General features: G+C 47.8%; 1 protein-coding gene across 1 annotated transcript in view; it reads right to left on the reverse strand.

The window, feature by feature from the left end:
• Nucleotides 1-20,669, reverse strand: part of SCMH1 (sex comb on midleg homolog 1 (Drosophila)) — a 55,898-nt gene that overhangs the window by 7,941 nt on the left and 27,288 nt on the right. Inside the window, exons 8-12 of the mRNA XM_009286652.2 lie at nt 10,614-10,846; nt 9,928-10,054; nt 8,664-8,864; nt 7,800-7,985; nt 1,607-1,738 (exon numbers count right to left, since the gene is read on the reverse strand). Coding sequence (XP_009284927.1) covers nt 1,607-1,738; nt 7,800-7,985; nt 8,664-8,864; nt 9,928-10,054; nt 10,614-10,846 — 879 coding nt within the window. The remainder of the gene's footprint in view (nt 1-1,606; nt 1,739-7,799; nt 7,986-8,663; nt 8,865-9,927; nt 10,055-10,613; nt 10,847-20,669) is intronic.

Genomic DNA, 20,669 nt, shown 5'->3' on the forward strand with positions numbered 1-20,669 from the left:
CAAGAGATAATTGAATAGACTTTGAAGTAGACTAAGAATCAGTCTTGTAGACTACCTAACATAGGTTCCTCCTTGGAATTACCCATTACAGAAGCTTTCTCTCTTCACTGACAATATAGAGAGTGTACGATACTCACCACCTAACCAAGGCACCTTAATCTTTAGAGCACACCATCACGCTTCAAGAACAGGTGAAACACTGCATGTTCCACCTGCCGGTAGAGGAGGAGCTGACAGGCTTTGCTAATGGTTACCTAAGTGCAGCAGTTGATGTATTAGAGGAGAATGTCAAGGAGACCAGCAAGGACGTGTACCTAGAGGTGAGAAACAGACTGGGCCTCAGGGAACAGTTTTTGACTTGTCAATATGCTGGAATAGATGAGACAGTCCCACACGTCACCTTGTTCTTCGCTTCAGCTACGTGACAAACCTACAATTTTAATCAATGTAGATACTAAGGCCACTAGAAACTGTCCATCATAAGGTGGAAGTTCAGATCAGCTGTGCTTAGATATGGGGTCAGTAATCCTGAAGAGCACAGGGCACAGTGATGGATGGAGACTAAAACTACACCACAGTGCATGGGAGGCTGTGCGCTCTCAAATCTGGGATCAACAACACAACCCCAGCAGACCCAGCAGGAACCAGGGAAATGGTGATTCTAAAGGGACAGCAACAGAGCACAAAGCCACTGAACTATGAGCCCAGCCAAGAGTCTCCAGCAATTTTTCAGGGACATATTACAGAGAATTGAGACTAACACCTTGGCAGATTTCACCATCAATTAATTAAAAGACTTCAGTAAGGTTGAATCTCCAGTCTGCATTATGGAGTGTTTGCTGTTCACAACAGAAGGGAAGGTGGAAGTGCATTTATGGAAGATTCCTGCTCAGGCTCAGGTAGTCCTCCAGCTACCTGGACCCCCTGGAAATCTCCCACCTGCACATGCAAGGGACACCTATGGACCACATACCAAAGAGGACATTTCTGCAATTGCTTTTGAGAACGTGGCACAGCACATCTGCACCAGCGTCACCCGACGGACACTGCAGGAAGCAGCAGCGCTGCAGAATGTGATTTGATCTGGTTTAGTTGGTGGAGCACATGCTAGTGAGACCCTCCCTGCTATTTAGGGAGGATTGTGAGGAACAAGATGGGATCCTGGGAAAGGGCAGCAGGTTCCTGGCCGTACAGCTGCACATCAGCATCTGTACAATACACTGCAGCAAACCATCATGGAAAAATTCGGGGGAAGATTGACTGAAGCAACTGGGCAGTTTTATGACTGTTAATATCATGCATAGCAATGGAGGCTAAAATACGGGTAATTAAATCCCAGATTATATGGTATTAGATGATGACTATCAGGGTTAGAAGGAATTCTCCCTGCATTCCACATGCCTTACACAACTGCTTGGGGAACCTGTCTTGGCATAGAGCGGTTTCTTCACTTCTCTCTGAAACGCCAAGCACTGACCCATGCCAGAGACAAAGTAAAGCAGACTTCCTAAACCCACGGCTCGATTTGGCACGGCAAATCTAATCCTGCTGTATCCATTACAAGTTGCTATAAACAGCGAGCTTTGGGAAGAGACGCTGTGCTCACCTTCCAAAGGGTGACGGTCATTCTTTGGTAACTTGGGGGAGAGAGGAGCACTGTATGGAGGGGAATCTTGGGAATATCGCTTTGTACCCCGGCCTGGTCCCTGCAGAGTGCCGTCTAACGAACTGCTTCTGTCTAGGAAAAGAGAACAAGCCCTATTTAGGAGTGGAGACTTTCTGGGAAATTCAGTCTCGCCAGAGTCACTTGAGACTCGCATGCATTGCCAGCCTGGTAACAGCCTGTTAAAACTGCAGTCCAGCACATCTGTCAGTGCTTAACATTTTATATTTTGCTTTGCAAGTTTTACCAGAGAAAAAAGGGTGGCGAGAAACCTAACAAAGAATCTTAGCCACGTTTTGCCATATTTCACCCCAAATATCACCTCTGATTGACTTAATTCCATTTCTCCTTGTTCTACCCCTTGGCTCATCCCGCACAATCCCTGCTCCTCCCCACTCTTCACCTTTCAGATGCATGTAACCCTTGGACGATTTGCAAACAACCCTTGGATGATTTGCAAACACTCTGTGCCATACACAGTGCTTGATCAAACCGTACTCAAATTTTCAATCTTTCCCCAAATGGATCCCTCAAGCGCCCCAGCTGTCGCTGCTGCTCTTCTCCAAATGCTTCCCAACGACGGGGTTCTCCGTATTGTACGCGGCAGACAAGACGTCAGGCTGGGCTGCGAGACGTCTCTTTGCAGACGGCTAAAGGCTGCACACAAAGTGTCAGGGGGTGGATGAACACAGAGAATGGAAGTGCTAACACGGATGGGAACAGCAGCCAGGCAAGCGATACAGTGGGTGGCAGACCATGCCCCATCTGGACAAGGCATGGTCAATTGAGAAGCAATGAAGAGGTTACCCACCAGCCGCCACCTGCCCACGCGAGCCACCAGCGCTCCTGGCTGGCCCCTTCCAGCTGCCCTGAGCCCGGGCGACACGTGTGAGCCTGCAGCGTTCAAGGTGTGCGGGGAGAGAGGGGTGAAATGCTCATAGACAAATGCCGGGAGCTGGACAACAGCATGGAGCAGCCCCAACTGCCGGTGCAGGGCAGGAACGGGTGCTGGAGGGGTGACAGAAATACGGCGGGGAGCGACTGGGACCGGACACCAAGGGAGATGCATCACGCCAAACAAAGAAACGAAGGTACAGATGGGTGGGAAGCATCAGACAGTCACAATTTAGTTGACTAAAGAGAAATACAAAGGTAGAGAAAAGTATCTGTTCTATCAAAATTCTTTGGGGCAACGAAAGATAAGCTGCTTATACTGAGGCCCTGTGACTTCCATATGAGTAAAATCACTGCAACATTATTAGAAAGACAAATACTGTCCTCAGGACAAGTCCCTGTAAGAAACATTCATTGCCCAGACAGAGATGAGAAACAAATGCTCTTAGTAATGTCTCTGGATATCTCCAAACGTAAAACTGCATGACCTTCTTCACCAAACAGTCACAGAACCACAACAAAAGGTGATGCTTTTTAAAGGTTTTATCAGGTTTTGTTTTGGGTTATTTTTTAAATTGGTTGATTTTAAAAGTAATGCAAACACAGAAGGTCAGGTTGTAGAAGATAACCTAGGGAATCAGAAGTTAGGTCAGTGTAAATTAATGTAAGGATAAACCAAAAGTAGGTCTGTAGTTAGGGTCTCCGATTTTAAAGGACAAATTTTAAGAAAATAAAGAAATGGAGTAATGCATAGAGCTGTACTCAGCAGTCACAATGCGGATCACCAGGAAAAAAAGAAAATATCTTCAGTTCAAGAGATGCCATAAATGTACCATCAGTGAGGAAATAATCTGGGAGGAAAAGACCCCAAATCTAAGTGGATAAATGTTCACTTTGAGAAGGATGCTGAGAACAAGCAGATCATTTACTGCAGATGAAAAGGACTTGCTCAGCATGGAGTCGTATACCTCAGAGGATGCAAGTACAGGGATGAAGTGAACTTTTAAACTCATTCTGTCTTTTGACACAGTGCAAAGGAAAAGACAGGACCACGTTTTCAGCTACAGAAGTAACAAGTGCATGGGAACGGAGCGAGAGGATACTGTGCAGAAAGGTAAAGATCGAGAAAAAAGAAAAAAAACGTTGTCCTTGCCTGCAAATGACGGGACAGCTTTGAGGCATATTTCACCTCACCTAACTTGGGAGGTTGGTGGGGAGGAAGAAAAGCACATCTGCCCGTGCCTGGGTTTGTGCTGTTGGCCATCCCAAGGCAGCCTTTACAGTCAGTGAGAGTCTGCTCACCTCATCTCATCAAGTCAAAAATCGAAGTCAAGCATCCTTATTTTAGGATGCTGTAACTTGCACTGACTGCACTGGTACCTCCTCCCCGACTGCAGAGCATGCCTACCCAACTAGCTCAGGTGTCGATGCCTCTCTGACATCCACCTGCGTTCAGTAAAACAAATCCCACCCTTCACTTCCAGTCGCAGCCATGCTAACACCGGGGCAAGGCTCAAAAGATAAAAGAAACAGGACAGGAACGAAAATATACACCATTGACTAAGAAGTGGAAGTCAAATAACTGAATGTACTCAAACTGGGGACGTGAGGGTGCAGAGGAAGCCAAAACGTAACTTAAGAAAGAAGGCGCACATGAAACCCTGGGTCTGCTGCAGCAAATTCTAACAAAACTCAGTGACGCGCTGCTCAGAGTGACTGGAAACATGGTGCTAACATTTAAAAAAGAAGGTGAAAAATTATCTTGGCAACAAAATGCTCACGTCTGACCCCAGCAGTACTGCCAGGCTTGTAAGAGGTTCTGAAGGGAAGGGAAGGGAAGGGAAGGGAAAATACTGCAATTACACACGGCACATACTGTGGTAGGCGTTCATCAGAGGAGACTAACCCCATAGCTTCCTTATCATGGGAAAATAACTGATCTATCACACAAAGGAAGAGTGGTCAATCTCATTTACCTGGAATTCAGCAAGGCATTTGATATGCAGAACCACCAGCTGAGACAGAACATGAGGATTACCAGAAGCCTTGTTATATGCACAAACATCTGATTTGAGGAGAAAAGCAGTCGGCAGAGCACTGAGTGAGAACATGAGGTTGGAGAGCAATTGCTAATGAATTTTCTCGAGGATCATTCTTGAGCCCAGTGTCATTTAATATTTTTATTAATAACTTTGGCACAAATTTTAGAGATTCACCAATGAAATCTGCTGATGTCTTGCCATGTCAGGCCAGATAAAGTAACATCTGAAATTATGCAGAAAAAACATATATAGAACAGAGTACCAGAAAGGAGGTAAATCCAGCAGCAAAATGCAGATGTGCACTTGAAGCATTGTCCCATGAGCTGGGAATTTGACAATAATGGATGAGAAGAACAGGGTATGTGACCAGGACGGGTTGATCATCACCTGCTACAAGGATACAGTGACGAAAAGCGGCTTCCAGAGACATTTCTTGTGAACATGGTGGTGCCAGTGCTGTGGCACCACAGGTCCCCATGAGCTCCTCCTCAGAGTGCTGGGTGGCAGTTTGGTCACCTCATGAAGTTTAATTCAAACCCACACTAGATGAGGAGAGCAGAGAGCCTTTCTTACCAGAGCAGCCAAACAGCGAGCTCCCCTGAGGGATACGACTGCTCTCTAACTACTTCTAGAAGAAGGAGAACTAAGTTAAGCTAAAAGACAATGTTAAGACAAGGAGACACGGATACCAAGTTGCCCAAGAATAAATTTGGGCTAGAAACTACAACATAGTTTCTAAAAATTCAGCAAAAAACCTTGGAGCAGCCTCCAGTGGAAAAGCAAAATCCCCAACTCCAGAGTTAATTAAAGCAACACTGTATGCTGTGGTGCCTGTAATAAAAGGACCCAAGGCTTGATGGTCCAGAAGGCCCGTCCAGTCCTATGTTTTCAGATGGCTCCAGATCAGATCTACCTGTTCACAACATTTCACAGCCCATCCCTGTTCCTATTAACAGCAATCAACTTCCCGTTTTCTTGCAAATCTACTGTTTCCTGGTGTACAACTTGATCTATTTCCCCTTATTTCCATGATTATGCCTTACTTAGCAAGACAGAATGGCAGGATGCAGCTGACCTAAGGGCTGCTGCAGACCTTCCTTCTTCTGCCCCAGCACACGCACGAATTCTCCACGGCATCCACAGTGGTGCTCCTGTAAAGGGAGTTTGTTCTGGGAATTGAGACCAACTCCTAGTCCTAACCAGTGATCGTTTTCCAGAAGAACCAGCCCCATTCAGGCACACAAGCACCTGTGCTGTAGAGGAAACAAAGCAGGACACACAGAGCTGAAGGTGAGACCACGGCAGCCTTGACACTTGGTGTGATTTAAACTGATGTACAACCGCATCCTCATTCTTCCATGACCAGCCCTACCCTCTCAAAATCGCCGGTACTGTTTCTTTGCCCTCATCAGAAGCCACTGTAATGTGTAGATAACAATGTTTATCATCTGCTTTCGGGTGCTTGAGAAAAATGTTAGATGACCAGATACCCAGCAATCCCCGAGACATCAGTATGAACTACAGGACTAGGTGTTATCACTTCTCTTCACTGTGGTTAATCCTTCTTTAATCCCTGCAAACACTCTAACGAAGAGTTCAGGATGGGCAGGTCTCAGCATCGTGTCATATCTGGTGCTCTGCCTGAGTTTCCCCGAATTCTGACTTTGCTCTTTATACTTTTCCACCCTGCCAGGCAGCCCAGCTCTTAGCACAGACACCACTGACATGTCATGGTGGCTAGGAACCATGTCTGTGAGCTACAGAACCCTCTCCATCCAAGCCTGCTACCATGCCCAGACCCTGGGTCCTCTTCCTCCCATTCTGGTTTTGCTCTGTTGCATGACGACAGGGTACTTCCACACTGAAACATAGAGATTTCTTCTAATTGGGGGTTCCCTAGAGGGGTAACCTCTAGTCCCAGTAACTAGACGTGCTGTTCCTGTACCTACCACAGCAGCCAACCCACTTCCACAGCTCCTCCTCTTACAGCACAGCACAGCTCCTTGCTCCTGGCATTGCTGGCTCCAGCATGGCTCTGCACAGCCTCAGCCTGCAGGCAGCTGATCAGCCATGGAGGAAGCAGAGGACAGTCACTCTGAGATCCTCATGCTCTTTACACTGTTGCTAATCCCTTCCCCTGAGCATGGGTGCTTTGCGAGATGCAACGAAGCACTGTGGCATTAGGCTGTTGCCCCTAAGCTTCATGCTTAGCAACTTTTCCTTAAACAGTTCTTACTAAGTGCTTATCCTCTTACATTAGAAATTCTTGCTTTTCTCGTCAGAGCCATAATTATCCAAATGACTAACTTTGGAAAGACCTCAAACAGCTATTTGCTGACTCGGGGGGCAGAAAGGTAGTGGAGGAAGCAAGACAGGAGAGCAGATCAGCACAAGACACTTGTCAACTACCTAAAGAGGGTGCAGCTAGCTTTTATCCTCGCCACGACTGGCATTCCTACAGCAGTCGTTCCCCCCCAGCCAGCCCGGGGAGGCAGCTATCACCCCAGGGGTTGTTGCAACTATACAGCACTGCAGGGAAAACTGGTTGTCTTGTTTTCCACTGCTTTTGCTTAAGAGCAATTTTGCAGCCTGACGATTTGCATCGTGGCATGAACTGTCTTGCCTGGGGTGTTGCTTCAACGCAGTGGAGTGTTAGCCATGCCAAGAAAAACAAAGCCACCTATGCCTCAGATTGCTGCAGCATGCATCATCTCTGAATGGGCTAAGCTTTCACCAAGGGCTGGATGTGCTGGCTGCTGGCAGCAGATTCACAGCCACTGTGGAAACTGCTGTGCTAGGTTTTAATTCCATTTCTAATTACAGTTTACCTGCTACATGTTATCACTCTTCTATTTCTCATGCAGAGTCACCTTAATTCCTAACTGGATGAAGTCACTATAATCAGATTACAGGAAGCGGGAAGGACTGGGGGACAAGGAGAGGAGGGAAGACGAGACAGCACGGATGAGCAGAAACCTACAGGCAGAGATGGAAATCAGACCGACAGGCAGATAATACAGCAACTTGAACCCTGTGCAAAAAGAGCCCTGCGGGCATCTGCATGACACTAGGTGTGATGCAATGAACCCTGCAGAGAGGGCTCTGAAACACACGCCTGCCTCCTGAGATAAAGATAAAATCTGGGTTAAGGCACGGAGCACCTGGGGTCCCTACAACGCCGCCCCCGCCCCAGCTCCTACCTGGTAGATACCTGTCGTGGTCGTACTCGTGTGAGCGCTGCATGTGGCTGTTCTGAGTGAATGGCTGGTTCCCAAAGAGGTTGTCACTGCGAAGATTGTGGCAGAGCTTCTCCAGGAAGCGGAGGACGTAGGTGATACTGTTTACTGCTGGCAGGTTCAGAGTGTGCTGTTCCCGATCAAACACAGCTGGAGACAGAAACAAACAGAGCCCAACACGTAAACCCCCAGCAAAGGCAGGAGACTACGCCCAGGGCTGCACAGCCAGCTTCTGTATCTCAGCATCACTGGTCTAGACTAGAGCAAACAAAAGCCACTGCCTTCCACTGGCTGAGCGCTGGCGAGCTCGCTTCCCCGGGACAGGCTAAAACCAGTCTGCTGCACCCAGCATCAGGTACGGGGCTGCAGCGCCTGAGAAGCTGCGTTCGAGGGAATGGAACGGCATTCAAGGAGGGGCCTGCACTCCCAGCATCCAGGTAAACACAGGCTTAAAAGCAAAATTAAAAACTGGGGTATTTCTTGTCTTTCCATCAGGAGTTCTGAAAATCCCACCCGTTTCGCCTCCTCCTGGGGGCTCAGGCAGTGCTGGGGGACGATAGGTGAAGCATACCGCTGCCCAGGCTGATACCAGGGCTGCATACTGCCTTCTCCAGCAGCTGTGCCTGGAGGCCACGCTAACTGCTCTGCCTCTGAGTCAGCCGCTAGCTGTTGCTTCACTGACACAGATGTTTGGCAAGGAAGAAAAGACAGAAATCTTCTGTCTGCCCCTGGCCCATGACTGCACCAAGCTTCAGGAGAGACATCTTCCAACGAGCGAATTCTTGCAATGACATCTCTGAAGGCAAAGTGCTGCAGGCCAGTTCTCACCTGAGATGACCTCTCCCCCGTGGCCTTGTTTTAAGAAGGAGAAGACTGTTTTCTGATGATAAGCGCAATCAATGCAGGCCTGTACTGCTTGCTGCAGGACAACAGAAGCTCGAGCTGGTCCAAAATGGTCCGGCAGCTGCTGAACTTTCTTCTTGTCTAGGTGGGGCCCAGTGCTGCCGTTCTTGTTCAAGTAAATGCAAACTGCCAAGATGAGAAACGTGTTTGCCATTAACCCACTCAAGAAAGCAAGAAAAAGATGCCTAAAATCCAACCTGAGAGATGCTGAGATTTTAAGACTCAAATCACTCACAAAGGGGAATCCACCGCTGCCTGTCTGCATCCTAACAGCGGAGCCACTTATAGAGGGCAATCACCTCCAAAATCTTCCTGCCTCACACTCCCCTTCCAAGCTGCTGCTGTTTCTCCTATGCTTTCCCCAGCACTCAGGCTCCCAAAGGCAGGCTGCAAAGTGGTTCCCATGCCAGCCAGGTAAGGTGTCTGCGATGTTCAAAGGAGATGAAGGAACGCAGCCCCCACTTTTTAGAGAAATTGGGTTCTTTAGGTTCCTCTGAAAATTGGCCAGTTATGTTCTGGGAAAACAGAGGGCTCAGCCCATATCCAGTGCTTGACCAAACATATAAAAAAGCAGCTTTGCATTAGACTTTCCTGCCCAGATTCATCTTCAGCTACCTCTCACAGCTGTAGCAGAGCATATTGCTCTGCACCGCCGCTCCTACTCCTTCCCTGCTCCCTCTTGTCCCTGTTTGCCTCAATATCCTGGCTGAAGCTGAACAGATCATTGCCGCTGTCATTCAGCAGTTGTTCTGCATCTTGCTGTAGCTTCAGCAGCTGTGCCTGACACGGTTTGGGAGAGCTCGCGCTCTGGACTCACGAGAGGTGCTGCACACCGTACTGCCTCTAGGCACGATGGGCCATGAGAAGTGCCCTTCGAGAGCTGTGGAGTTACTAGCATGCACGTGGTAACTCAGGGAAAGGGGTCCCTGCACTGACCAGATGGACTTGCAATCTTCCTATGACTTCATTATTTCCAAAACAGAGAGAGAGATAAATGAACGGCTGATCTGAACTCGTGTGCCTCTCTTTTCCTCCTGACACACTCTCTATTAGGCCAGCCTTTCTGGAATTGTAACGTTTGCTGGTGTACGGGTTTAGGAAGAACTGGGAATATCTTGGTGTGTCACTTTCTGACTGATGCAGCTCCTAACTGTGCAATCTTGTCAAGAATGCGGTTCGAGACCCTTACCTGTGGGAGCCTGCATGGCAGAGCTGGGGATTGTAGCAGCGTCCTGAGGCACAGTGCTTGTGTCTGGTTCTGGGGTACTGGTTGTTGGAGAGGTGGGTGCTGGGTTCAGCAATGTCCTAGGTTTCCTCTGCAGAAAAAGAGGAGATATTTCTCCTTTTATCCCTGCTCTCCTTTACCACCCATGATCACTACACTCTCTCCTTTGCATCCAACAGACAAGGCACTGTGGAACATGACACACTTCTGATGGTGATGACGGGGAGTCTCAAGAACCTAGTAATCAATACGTGTGTATTTTATAAACCACAATCCTGAAAAAATAACAAGCCTGAGATCTGCCACCTCTGCTTGACTTAGGCTAACTACACACGATGGATGGAAGAGCTTATTCCACCATTTGGCCATCCTGTCATGATCACAGCATCTGCCATGCTACTTCACAGCTAATGCAGCTCCAAAGACACAGTTTCTTGATGGAAATGATCTTTAGGACACAGACATTCTCTACAGCTCTGGGGCTGGACTCTGAGGGATATTCCCAGCCCACATACCCCTTTGGTCTCCTACTTGCTGCAGTCACACAGCCAGAGGCTGAGACAAACGTGCACAAACACACGCATGCACCATCCCATGGCAGAACTTGCAGCACCTGCTTTTCACCCGCCTGCATCAGCATCAGCTTTTACCTTACTGCCAGGCTTGGGGCCTCTCTTTCTGGGGAATTTCAAAGGCTCCACTGACTTGGAGGGTGTAGGCATGGGGTGATGGATTAGCGCTTTGGTCGTTCGACCACGCTTCTTCCCTGTTTTGCGACGCCTTTGCCCTTGTTGATGCCCCAAAACAGTCTTTGTGCTACTGTGCATGCTAGGTTTCTCCGAGTTTACTTCGGAGGCAGGTAAAGGGCTCTTTGGAATCACAACTGAAATAAAAAGAGAAAAAGCAAATATAATTAAATCAGGCGAGAATCAAAACAAGAGCAGCCTCCATCTTTAAACAGTGTGACATGGAAAAACCTGGAGTATTCACAGCCCCCTGAATGGAGGCTACTGCTCTCCATGCCAGAATAAAAACCAAACGCACTGATCCTTGGTTCAGCACTCGAGCTGTGGGACACTGTGGCTTAGCCTGGATGGGCTGAACTCCAGAAGGATCACGCTTTCAGTCATACCTTCCTTCCTGAAAATAACTGGCACCTACATCTCTTCCTTCTGCGAGTGGTGACCTGCCAGTGATCACGTAAAATGCACTGAAAGCATTCCTAGGGGAAGGATCAGTCAAGACCTGCCTGACAGTCACAGAGCCAGTCCTGTGCTGGAAATCCCCTCTCTCAAGGCAGAAGTCAAATTTGCTCTGTCCCTAAATTACCAGTGAGCTGCAGTGGAAGGTACCAGCTCCATCCTCGATGCCTGCAAGGACTATCGCTCCTGGCCCTGAGTAATAGCTCGACTCAGTTGGATCAGCCGACCTGCTCCTCTCACGTACTGCCAGAGGTAAGTAAGTGAAGTGCCAGCACACAGTCCGTTCCTTCTTATCTTCTCACACTTTCCATGGCAAAACCAGGTTTCTGGTGTATTTGCCCACAAATCCCCTGAATTTAGTCATTCATCTTTCCCAAGTCCTGCTAAAGGCTAGAGATGAACTGGCCCAGCTCAGCAGACCAATGTTTCCTTTAGTTTTAAATTTCTGCTAAAAAGAAACAAAACAAAACCCTCCTAGATTTTGAAAAATGCACGGTGACCTTTAGGATGTCTTGTTTCTTAGACCTGGAAACCTTGCTGTGTATTAAACATGAGGGCTCTGAATTAGAAAAAAAACACCGCTCTTGAAGTGAGCTTTATAGTTAAGAAGAAAATCTTGGCAAAGGAAACAGAGTGCACTAAAAGATTGATACCAGGATGGCACACAGCCCTAACAGTGGCACAACTGTGGGTATATGAAGAGATTTTTAAGGTTTTTCTAACGAGGGTTTTATGAGCAGTTACTGTGAGCAAGGACTCACTCCCTTGGCACAAAGGCACTGTTTCCCGCCGACAGCTCAGAAGCAGCAAACCGAGACGGGTCCAACTTTTTAAGGGTCTGGAGAAGATCAGTGGGCTGTGAGGTGACAGCAGCAAGCCCCAAGTCAGGAGATACTCCAGGCACAGGGCAGTGAGCTGACAGCTCTGTTAACTACTTCACTGCTAACCAAAGCACAGATCGAGCAAATGGCATGGCTGGTATGGGGAGATCTGTTTAAGGTCCCATCAGTGGCAGCATATTTTGGCCTTACATGAAAGAGCCACTGGAGGTGGAGGATCCTGCTTTGGTCTTCTGGTCTGACTTCATTCACCAGCTTTGACTCTGGGGTACTCTGTGCTCTCCACGGGGAGACTGGGCCTGAACCTGGCTGCCAGGTGCAAGAAAACCTGAGCAAATGGTTCATTCAGGCAGCTCAAAACCAGGACTGGTGTTATCTCACGGCAGGACTAGACGACTTCACACAGGCAGACGTGCTGGCCAGGCATTCCTCCAGGTCCAAGCTGCCGTTGGGACTCACGGCCTCCAGCCACGTGGGCATTTCTGTCTTGTTGGCAGTGCCAAAGATGGCCGTGCAGGGGGCAGGAGGGCAGATGGAGCCGACCCCCAGCTGCCAGCTCAGTGTCACAGCGAGGCCGCCTAGCCGGGGCACGTTTAGGATGCAGAGGTCAGCAGCTATCGCAAGAAGGGCCAGGAACACCAGATGCCACTCCTCCTGCTGCCAGCAATGACCGCTGCCACTGGCAAATCTTGCGTACACTTCCACTTGCTGCTGTGAGATGATGAACTCTGCTGTCCCTGCCCTACCGCACTGAGCTCCTGGGTGTTTCTATGAGTAACCTGCACAAAAAGTGAAGTGCAGAATGTCCTGAAGTTGTCTTCAGGTGGTTTACACCCACCCTAACCTCACTTTGCACCGGTGCAAATAACATGGTGCATGGTGCATCCAGGAACCGGCCCTGTTCTGCTTGTCACGTGGGCAGGGCAAGATTTCTGGTGCCCTCAATTTTTTTTTTAGTTTTGATTTTATTTCCTTGCTTTTGTGCATTAGCGTTCTGTATTAGATGCTGGGGAGAAGTACGCAGTCATTCAGGGATCTATCTAACTTCCCAGGTAATGTCTTTTTTTGTGTCAGGCAGATACAGAGAATCATGGTAGAAATAGGGTTTTACTACTCCTTGTCTGAGATGTTAATATTAACGGCAAGACTACTTTGCTGGCAAGAACAGGAATACGATAGCTCAAGTGCTTCTTACAGTTGATGGTTTTCCAGGACAGTGAGTGTCACCTGCTACAGGTGACATCTGGCACTGAGCTGCGCTAGCAGAGAGGAATGGCACAGATAGGACAGGCACTGATCACTGAATCGCTGTGCCTCCAGCCTTAGGTGTGCACAGCTGATCTCAGTGGAGAAATATTTGTATTAAAGGATTTACTAGAATCCCGCAAGTTGCTAGAACAAGGATAAACACAGGTAAAATGCTCTGTACTTCAAAGAAACTCTTAAACGTCAAAGGGATGTATAAAACAATCCGTGAGCATTTTGTTTGCAATCTGCACCAATGCTAAACCAAACTGTGCCGCAACGAGGTTTCTCTAACCTGGAAGAGAAATTGAGGATTCTACAGACAAGCTGTGAAGCAAACACATGATCTCAGTTCTACTAGTGAAAAACTCAAAGAAATAGTGCATTTGGGAAGTTGGGATGCAGCAGGCAGAGCAGCTGAGCTGCACCCTTGGCTCCCAGGCTGGAACCACAGCGCAGAGAAATCCCAGTGCCAGGGAAAAGGAGACTGATGTCAGGTGAACTCCTGGTGTGCAAGCTTTCACTGTATGATTTTATAACAAAAAATGATTTCATCTTTTGGTGCAATAAATGCTAGAAAGATCTATTGTCTACTTCAGCCGTAAAGATATTACAGGTAACGTTAATTTGCCAGGCTTAAAGAATCAGTTTTGGTTTTAGGGCAATAAAAGTCCATAACTCGGTGCGGGCAGCCCACACGACAGGAAACCTCATTTCATTCAGCCACGCCAGAGGAGTTTCCACTGCGCCTGCCGCCCCTGGCAGCACATCCCTGCTGTAGCCACGGCCCCTGCAGGGATGGAGGAGCTGCTACAGCTCAGAAGACTGTTCAATGAAACAGGCTAAGTTACATCTAAATGTGCAGCCCGCTCAGGGCATAAATACACAGAAAATGACCTAGACTGTTGCTTTGTGCCTAACGGTATTGCTGAATACAATGCTGAGTACGTTGATGAATATGCACCAATATTTTTTCCTGTGGCTGTGTCAATGAGACTGATATAATGCACAGACATTTTTCTGACCTGGAGCGATTTAATGAAACGAGGTCTTATAATCCCACAATCCAACACCATTCGGCAGACTTGCCTGCCTTTTTGTTTGATTTTAACCAGAATCTGAGAAAACACCTGTCCATGCTAATTCATTTCTCTTGCCCTTACCAGATGTGTTGAGCTGCATGCAATCAGTGTGATGAGGAGACACCAACCACTTCAGAGTGGAGCCATCCCACCAGCTGCACCCGCTCAGCAATGGCACAGCCCCAAAAACACAGTTACGGCTGGCCACGCTGCCGTCTCGTCACCGAGGCATTTATAACCACTTCCAGTGACTGGATGCTTCCTAAAGAAGCCTGAAGTTTTTGCCAAGTGCCTGTTACTTTCCTTCAGGATTTCAGCCCCTGATGCTACAAGGACATGGTCAAGAAGCACCAGGATTGCTGCGGCGAGGAGCAGAGCAGAGCACTCAGCCCTGCACACACCCACCCCAACACCCACTGAGCTCCGGCAGCGGTAACAGCTGTGCCCAGCAAGAGGGCTTATCTCGCAGCTGCAAACCATTGCCCACATATCCTTTAACTGCCAAAAACTTCAATTTACTGTGTCTTATTCAGCTGCTGACGGTGCCAGCCCAATAGTGAGCATCTGCCAGGGACACCCCCACCTTCTTCTTCCTTGTACCACTGTCTTCACCCCACAGTGAGCCACCAAGGGGAGCCAAGTTTTCAGAAAATCAAGTGCGGCCCTCTTACTTAAAAAATAAAGAGTTTGCTGTCGCTGAGAAAAACAGCGTCTCTTTGCCCCACAGCTTTGGTGCTCACATGAGCTCTGAGCAACCTAACCCAACTCCAAAGCTGGCCTTGCTTTAGGCAAGGAGTTGGGCCGTGCAACCTCCAGAGACCCCTTCTGATCTGAATTATTCTGTGATCTGAACTCGTGGTTAATCATTTCAGCCATTAATGGAACAGAAAACTAATCAACACAAGTTTTCTGCTGGCTGAACTGTCTTGTTCATACAGGCATCCGGGTCAGCATGAGGGCGGACACACGGAGGAATGAGACAGCTTGTTGTTGGGCCAGCTGCCATCGGATCAGTTTGGCTGCAGTGAGAAACAGCACCCTAAAGGTGCAGGATCAAACATTGCTGAACTCAGAGCCAAAGAAAAGATGGGCACTGCTGACTGGACTATTAATCACTGAAGGATTAGTTTAAACAAGAGTCCCGAGCTTCCTGCAGAAACAAAGAGACTTGACAGAGAATTCAAGACTTTAGGCTCTACTTCATAATGCCAAAGTATCCCTTGCCAGTTGACACATGGCACCAGCAGCACCTGCAGCGGCCCACCGCGCTGTGACTCAAACTATTATTTACAGCAGACTCTGTAAAGTTGCTGTCCACACTTTGAGGGTTAGCCAATACTAGAAAGCAGCATTTGTCACTCATCAGCTTATCTCAGGCTTGTCACAGCTTGAAGAATACAAAATTATGTCCTTGGGATAAGAATAACAAAGCCAACACGTAGGAAAATACGGAAGAGAAGAGTTGAAGATGGAGAACCGTTTCCTACTTTTCTCTCCAATACACCAGCTATTTAACAGTTTGCATTTACTAACAGCTGCTGGACCACAAAACCCGAAATCGCCATTTCACATGCTAAGGGCTACTGTACTCTCAGATGCAGCCGCAGCTCACACCCCTTCTCTCTAGAGATATCAGTAATGACCACTGCAGTGTCCCAAAACACAGGGGTGGTTTCTGAGAGGACTGAAAACGCCATTCATATCCATTTTAAAGCACCTATGAAGAATGCTCTGTAGGCCACCTGCCCAGTGGTTCTTTGGTGCTCCAGCTGCCCCTTGTCCCATCTTCAGCACTGCACGGTCAGAAGCATGACCCAAGGAGGTGGGTTAGAGACACATTTAAGATAAGCAAATTTGCCAGAGAACAGAAATCCTGTTGAGATCTGGCTGAATCCCTCCCTGGATGCAGCAGTTCAAACCTGGACTTCCTGAAGGCTGGAGCTGGACAGGAACCAGGGCTCGGTGCCTGTCTGAGAGTAAGATGTGAAAGCTTCAAACCTCTGTGATTCTTCCCAAAGCAGAGACCGTCATCACTGGCCACCATGAGCATGACTGGGACCTAAATACGGGCTCTGGGAAGGCTCAATATTTGGTACATCCTGAGCTCTCAGCAGGCTAGGCAGACATAACACAGGAGAAAAGGTCAGAGTGGGGGTGGGAGACATGGGCTCCTTGCAAGGACAGGGATTAAGAACAATCCTCCAAATCCTGGAATTTAAAAGTCAGAATGCAATTATTCTGATAATTCATTATGCCCTGCAGGGATTCCTGCTCTCCAGCCTAAAACGTCTGCTTGAGCTAAGGCTGAGAGATCAGAGGATATATCTAATACAATAATACAGCAAGAGGATCCAAGTACTGCATGATTCAGCATGTTCAAGATGTTCTCATGTTCAGCTATCTTAAATCCCAAAGATGCATATTCTTTTTACACAAGATCTGTCTAGTTTCAGCTTTCGACTGCTGAAACTTGCTGTTGCCTTTGCTGGAAGCCATGAGGTGCTTTATTCACCAATCCCCTCCCAGACCTCACTGGCCAGTGGTTACACAGCAACACGCACAGAAATGCAAAACCACGGTCCCTAAAACTGTCTCCGTCCTGCTCATCCTGATGATCGGGTTGCATTTTAGTGTCCGTTTTTGGGCAGGACATCCAGAGGCACATGAGGAAGAGCGGTTACTTAAAACTAAAGCAGTGCCTTACGCATTTGTTGAACCTGAGAAAGGCTCTGAACATTCATCATGAGTGTCCCATTTCTTAAAGGCTTAGAAATCTGCACCGTCTGGAGCAGCAATTTTCTTATTTTAATTGTTTGCATGCGCTTGGATGAGCTCTGTGCACTGCAGATGCCACTGTACGTCCCACTGGCACAAGCTGTGGCATTTTAATGGTTGTTTTATTTACAAAAATAAAACAACTAAAAAAAAAATTCTCAAGAGTCACAGTGATACCAGCAACTGCTGTTTGCTTTTTGCACAAGTCTTACATTTACAGCTCTCAAGGCAGCATTCCTGCCTTAAACCATATTGGTAATTACACTCAGCACTTTCTGAAAGCAGTGCAGCCAGGGATCTTAAAAACCTTCCCAGGCGTTCACTGTACCTTGCAACACATCTCAGAGACGCTGGGCAGCACACTGACAGCCGGAGGTTTAGTGACTTGCCTGAAGTGCCAGACCAGTAACAGTACTGCAAAACGTCCCAAGTGTCCTACCTCTAATTATAACCACATATGGATACGTGAAAAAGAACAACTGAAGACTGCAGTCGGTGCTACTGGAACTGAAGACCAGAAAAACCCTATTCTGGACCTGCAGGGTCTGCTTACATGAATCAAACACCAGAACTCACAACCCAAAGAGACCTCTCCATCACCAAGGCTGCCCTTCTGTGCACCACTGTCCACCCCGTTCACCCAGTCATTTGCTAAACCCAAGTAGCTAATTTTACCTAAGCACAAAGTGTATCTGGCTAAAACATTTTCCAAAACAAAACTGAGGCTTCACCCAGTAACATGGCTCTCAAGAGGAATCTGACCTACTTGGGCAGTGTCAATACAGCTTCTACAACAGAAACACGGCCTTGCAAACCTGGAAGGGTCTGGACTGGTCAGCGACTACATGGACGGATGTGACACAGCCTACCTGCCTTTCCACAGTCTCTGAGATCCTCACCAAAGGCTTTTATAAAAACTAAAGAGCCACGGGATAAGAGGAAGGTTTCTATAGGGATAAATCAAGGGTTAGAAGAGGTAGGGGCAAACAGTCATTCTTGCGGAGGAGAGAGATCTACGTGGAGGACACAGGGATCCACACCGGGATCTGCACTGCTCAACGTATTCATGAGTGACCTGGTGAGGGGATAAGCACAGTGAGAAAGTTTTCTAATGATTCACACTTCCCAGGGCAGACAGGACAGTGGCAGCCCGTGAGCAGCTCCAGAGAGAAGCTAGGAGACTGAGTTTCAGGGCAAGAAAACAGCAGGTGACCATCACACCGATAAATATAAAGCAATGAGTGTGGGGAGAACCCCTCCTACCTTCCGATGCAAAATGATGAGCTCTGAGCCACCTGGTGCTCCTTTAGGAGGAAGAACTTGGGCTCTAATGTTCACTGCACAAGAACATCAGCTCAAAGCACGGCAGTGGCCAGAAAGAGCCAGGGAAAAAGATTCCACTTCGGAAAAATGAGAGATCAGGACGTTGGACGTCATGGTAGAAACCAACTGAATAGAAATCCTCATTACACTGGTTAAAAATCATGCAAAAAGACCCCAAACCTGCAGCTGATCCCTGGATTCTCTTTTCCACAGAGTTCCAGCCTTCCCAGGGATATCTTCAGCCAGGGCTAAGCTCTGCCTTGCCCCGCTGCATGCCGAGAGCCACCCCGAGTCTGCCCTTCACTGATCCTATTAAGAAAATTCTTTGATCAGATCGAGCATTTTTAGGAGTTCCTTCACACTGCTTTGGCTCTTCTGCTTAGCATACGATGTAAAATATCTTTTAATGTTTTTAACTGGTTTCCGGCATCATTTCAGAGACAGCAACTCTTATTATTACTTAGCAGTTATTGATGCTTTTTAGAGTATAAACATGTGTGCAGATATTCCTCAATGCAGGGGGAAAGTGCTTTGAGACCCGCACAACAAGTGTTACGGATGTGCAACACAATAGACTTATTCATCAAAATGCCCTGGGGGTCAGCACAGTCCCCATTCTGCTGATGGCAAAATAAACAGAGATAAGTGACTGGCTTATGATCAGAGACAAAGACAGTGACAGCGCTGTGAAGAGCAAGGATGCCCAAATCGTTGTCCTCAGCAAAAGTCATTTTCAGTTTAGTGCTGAGCACACAGATTTACTTAGTCCCAAAACCCAGCTCTTAATTTCTCCCCCATACAGGAAAGAAATTAACTGCTTTGTATCCACTGGGTAGCATTATAAAATGAATGGGTAAACTGAGTTATGCACCTTTTTTATAAAATACTGCAAAGGCTAGCATTTGGATAAGGGAAAACGGCATCATGCCTGGCACCACTGGAGCAGCCAAGTAAGCTTCTCCCCAAATAGCAGCTCATAAGCCCTTCATCTCTCAGCACGTTTGCTGTGGAATGTCTGCACAACCAGCCATAAACGTCTCATGCTGCCAATTATACGGCTGGACCTTGGAGGAGCAGCACATTCCTGCTTCTTCAGCCCCTCCTTTCCCTGCCACCCCCTCTTCCAGCTCCCAGAAGGCAAAGCAAAGGAGCAGAAAGACCATGCTGGGAATGGACCCGGCACAGGCATTTACACCACAGAGAAAAATGGCAGTTTTGGACAGCGGGGCAGGTTCGAGCGATTTAGCGTGCAGATCTGGATTGCACAGGAAGCCCTCAACAAAATTACAGCCCATACTGCAACAGCGCTGTTATTTATTCTATGCAGAGTATCCTCATCACCCTTAGAGAAATACTTGCTTGTATGAGCCAGTGTCCAGCAATCTTTGCAGCCCATTTTTACAAAGCTGGCGGCCTTGGCTTGCATTCTTTGTGCCAGCATCATTTTTTATTTCTTCAGCGCTCAGACAAGTTAACTCTGGGTCCAGTTCTGCGAGGCCAGTTAGATGCTCCTTTGCAGGTGCAGCCAAGAGCACAGGGGCTACCAGCTCCCCCAGCCTGCCTGGAGCACAGCTCCTCCTCCTAGCCCAGCTACCAGGTCGGACAACAAGGAGCTGCAATGAGCCTACTGGGGCATATGGTTCAAACGCAGAGGACAAGCAAATGCCAAATTTGTCTATAATTACCTTCTTCACATCCCAAATCAGCAGTTTTCCTCCTGCCCCCACCCCACTACCTCTTATTCCAAATAAACTGGCTGCAACACAACCTGGGTTCTTGCTTGCTGTGATCCCCCTATTAGTTTCACCTTCTCCAGTCCACCGCAAAAATAAAGCTGTTGTAATGGTGTGTTGTTTTAATCAGCTGTGAAACAGCTATGGAATTAAAACAGAGAAATTCTGAACTACAAAAAGGAGATGAGAACTGAGCTGAGCAGCTCCAGCACGAGAAATGCATCAGCAGAGTTGAAACTCAAGCTCCTGACTGAGGGGATGCACTAGCAGGTGAAAGAAGACATACAGGGGCAATCAGGGAGCTCCAAGAGAAATGGCAATGCCAATATTTATTGGCAAAGTCAGAACAAAATCAAGTAAAAATCTGAACTTCAATACTCAAGCTTAATTTGATTACCCCAAAGCCAGGCTGAGATTGTCTCCTGCATGACAGTGCCCATGGACACATGGTGAGTACTCCAGCAGCAACTGTGACACTCTGGAGCTGTTCAGTAGATGGTACATGAG

This window comes from Aptenodytes forsteri, unplaced genomic scaffold, assembly GCF_000699145.1.
Source record: "Aptenodytes forsteri isolate BGI_AS27 unplaced genomic scaffold, ASM69914v1 Scaffold40, whole genome shotgun sequence".
Lineage (NCBI taxonomy): Eukaryota > Metazoa > Chordata > Aves > Sphenisciformes > Spheniscidae > Aptenodytes > Aptenodytes forsteri.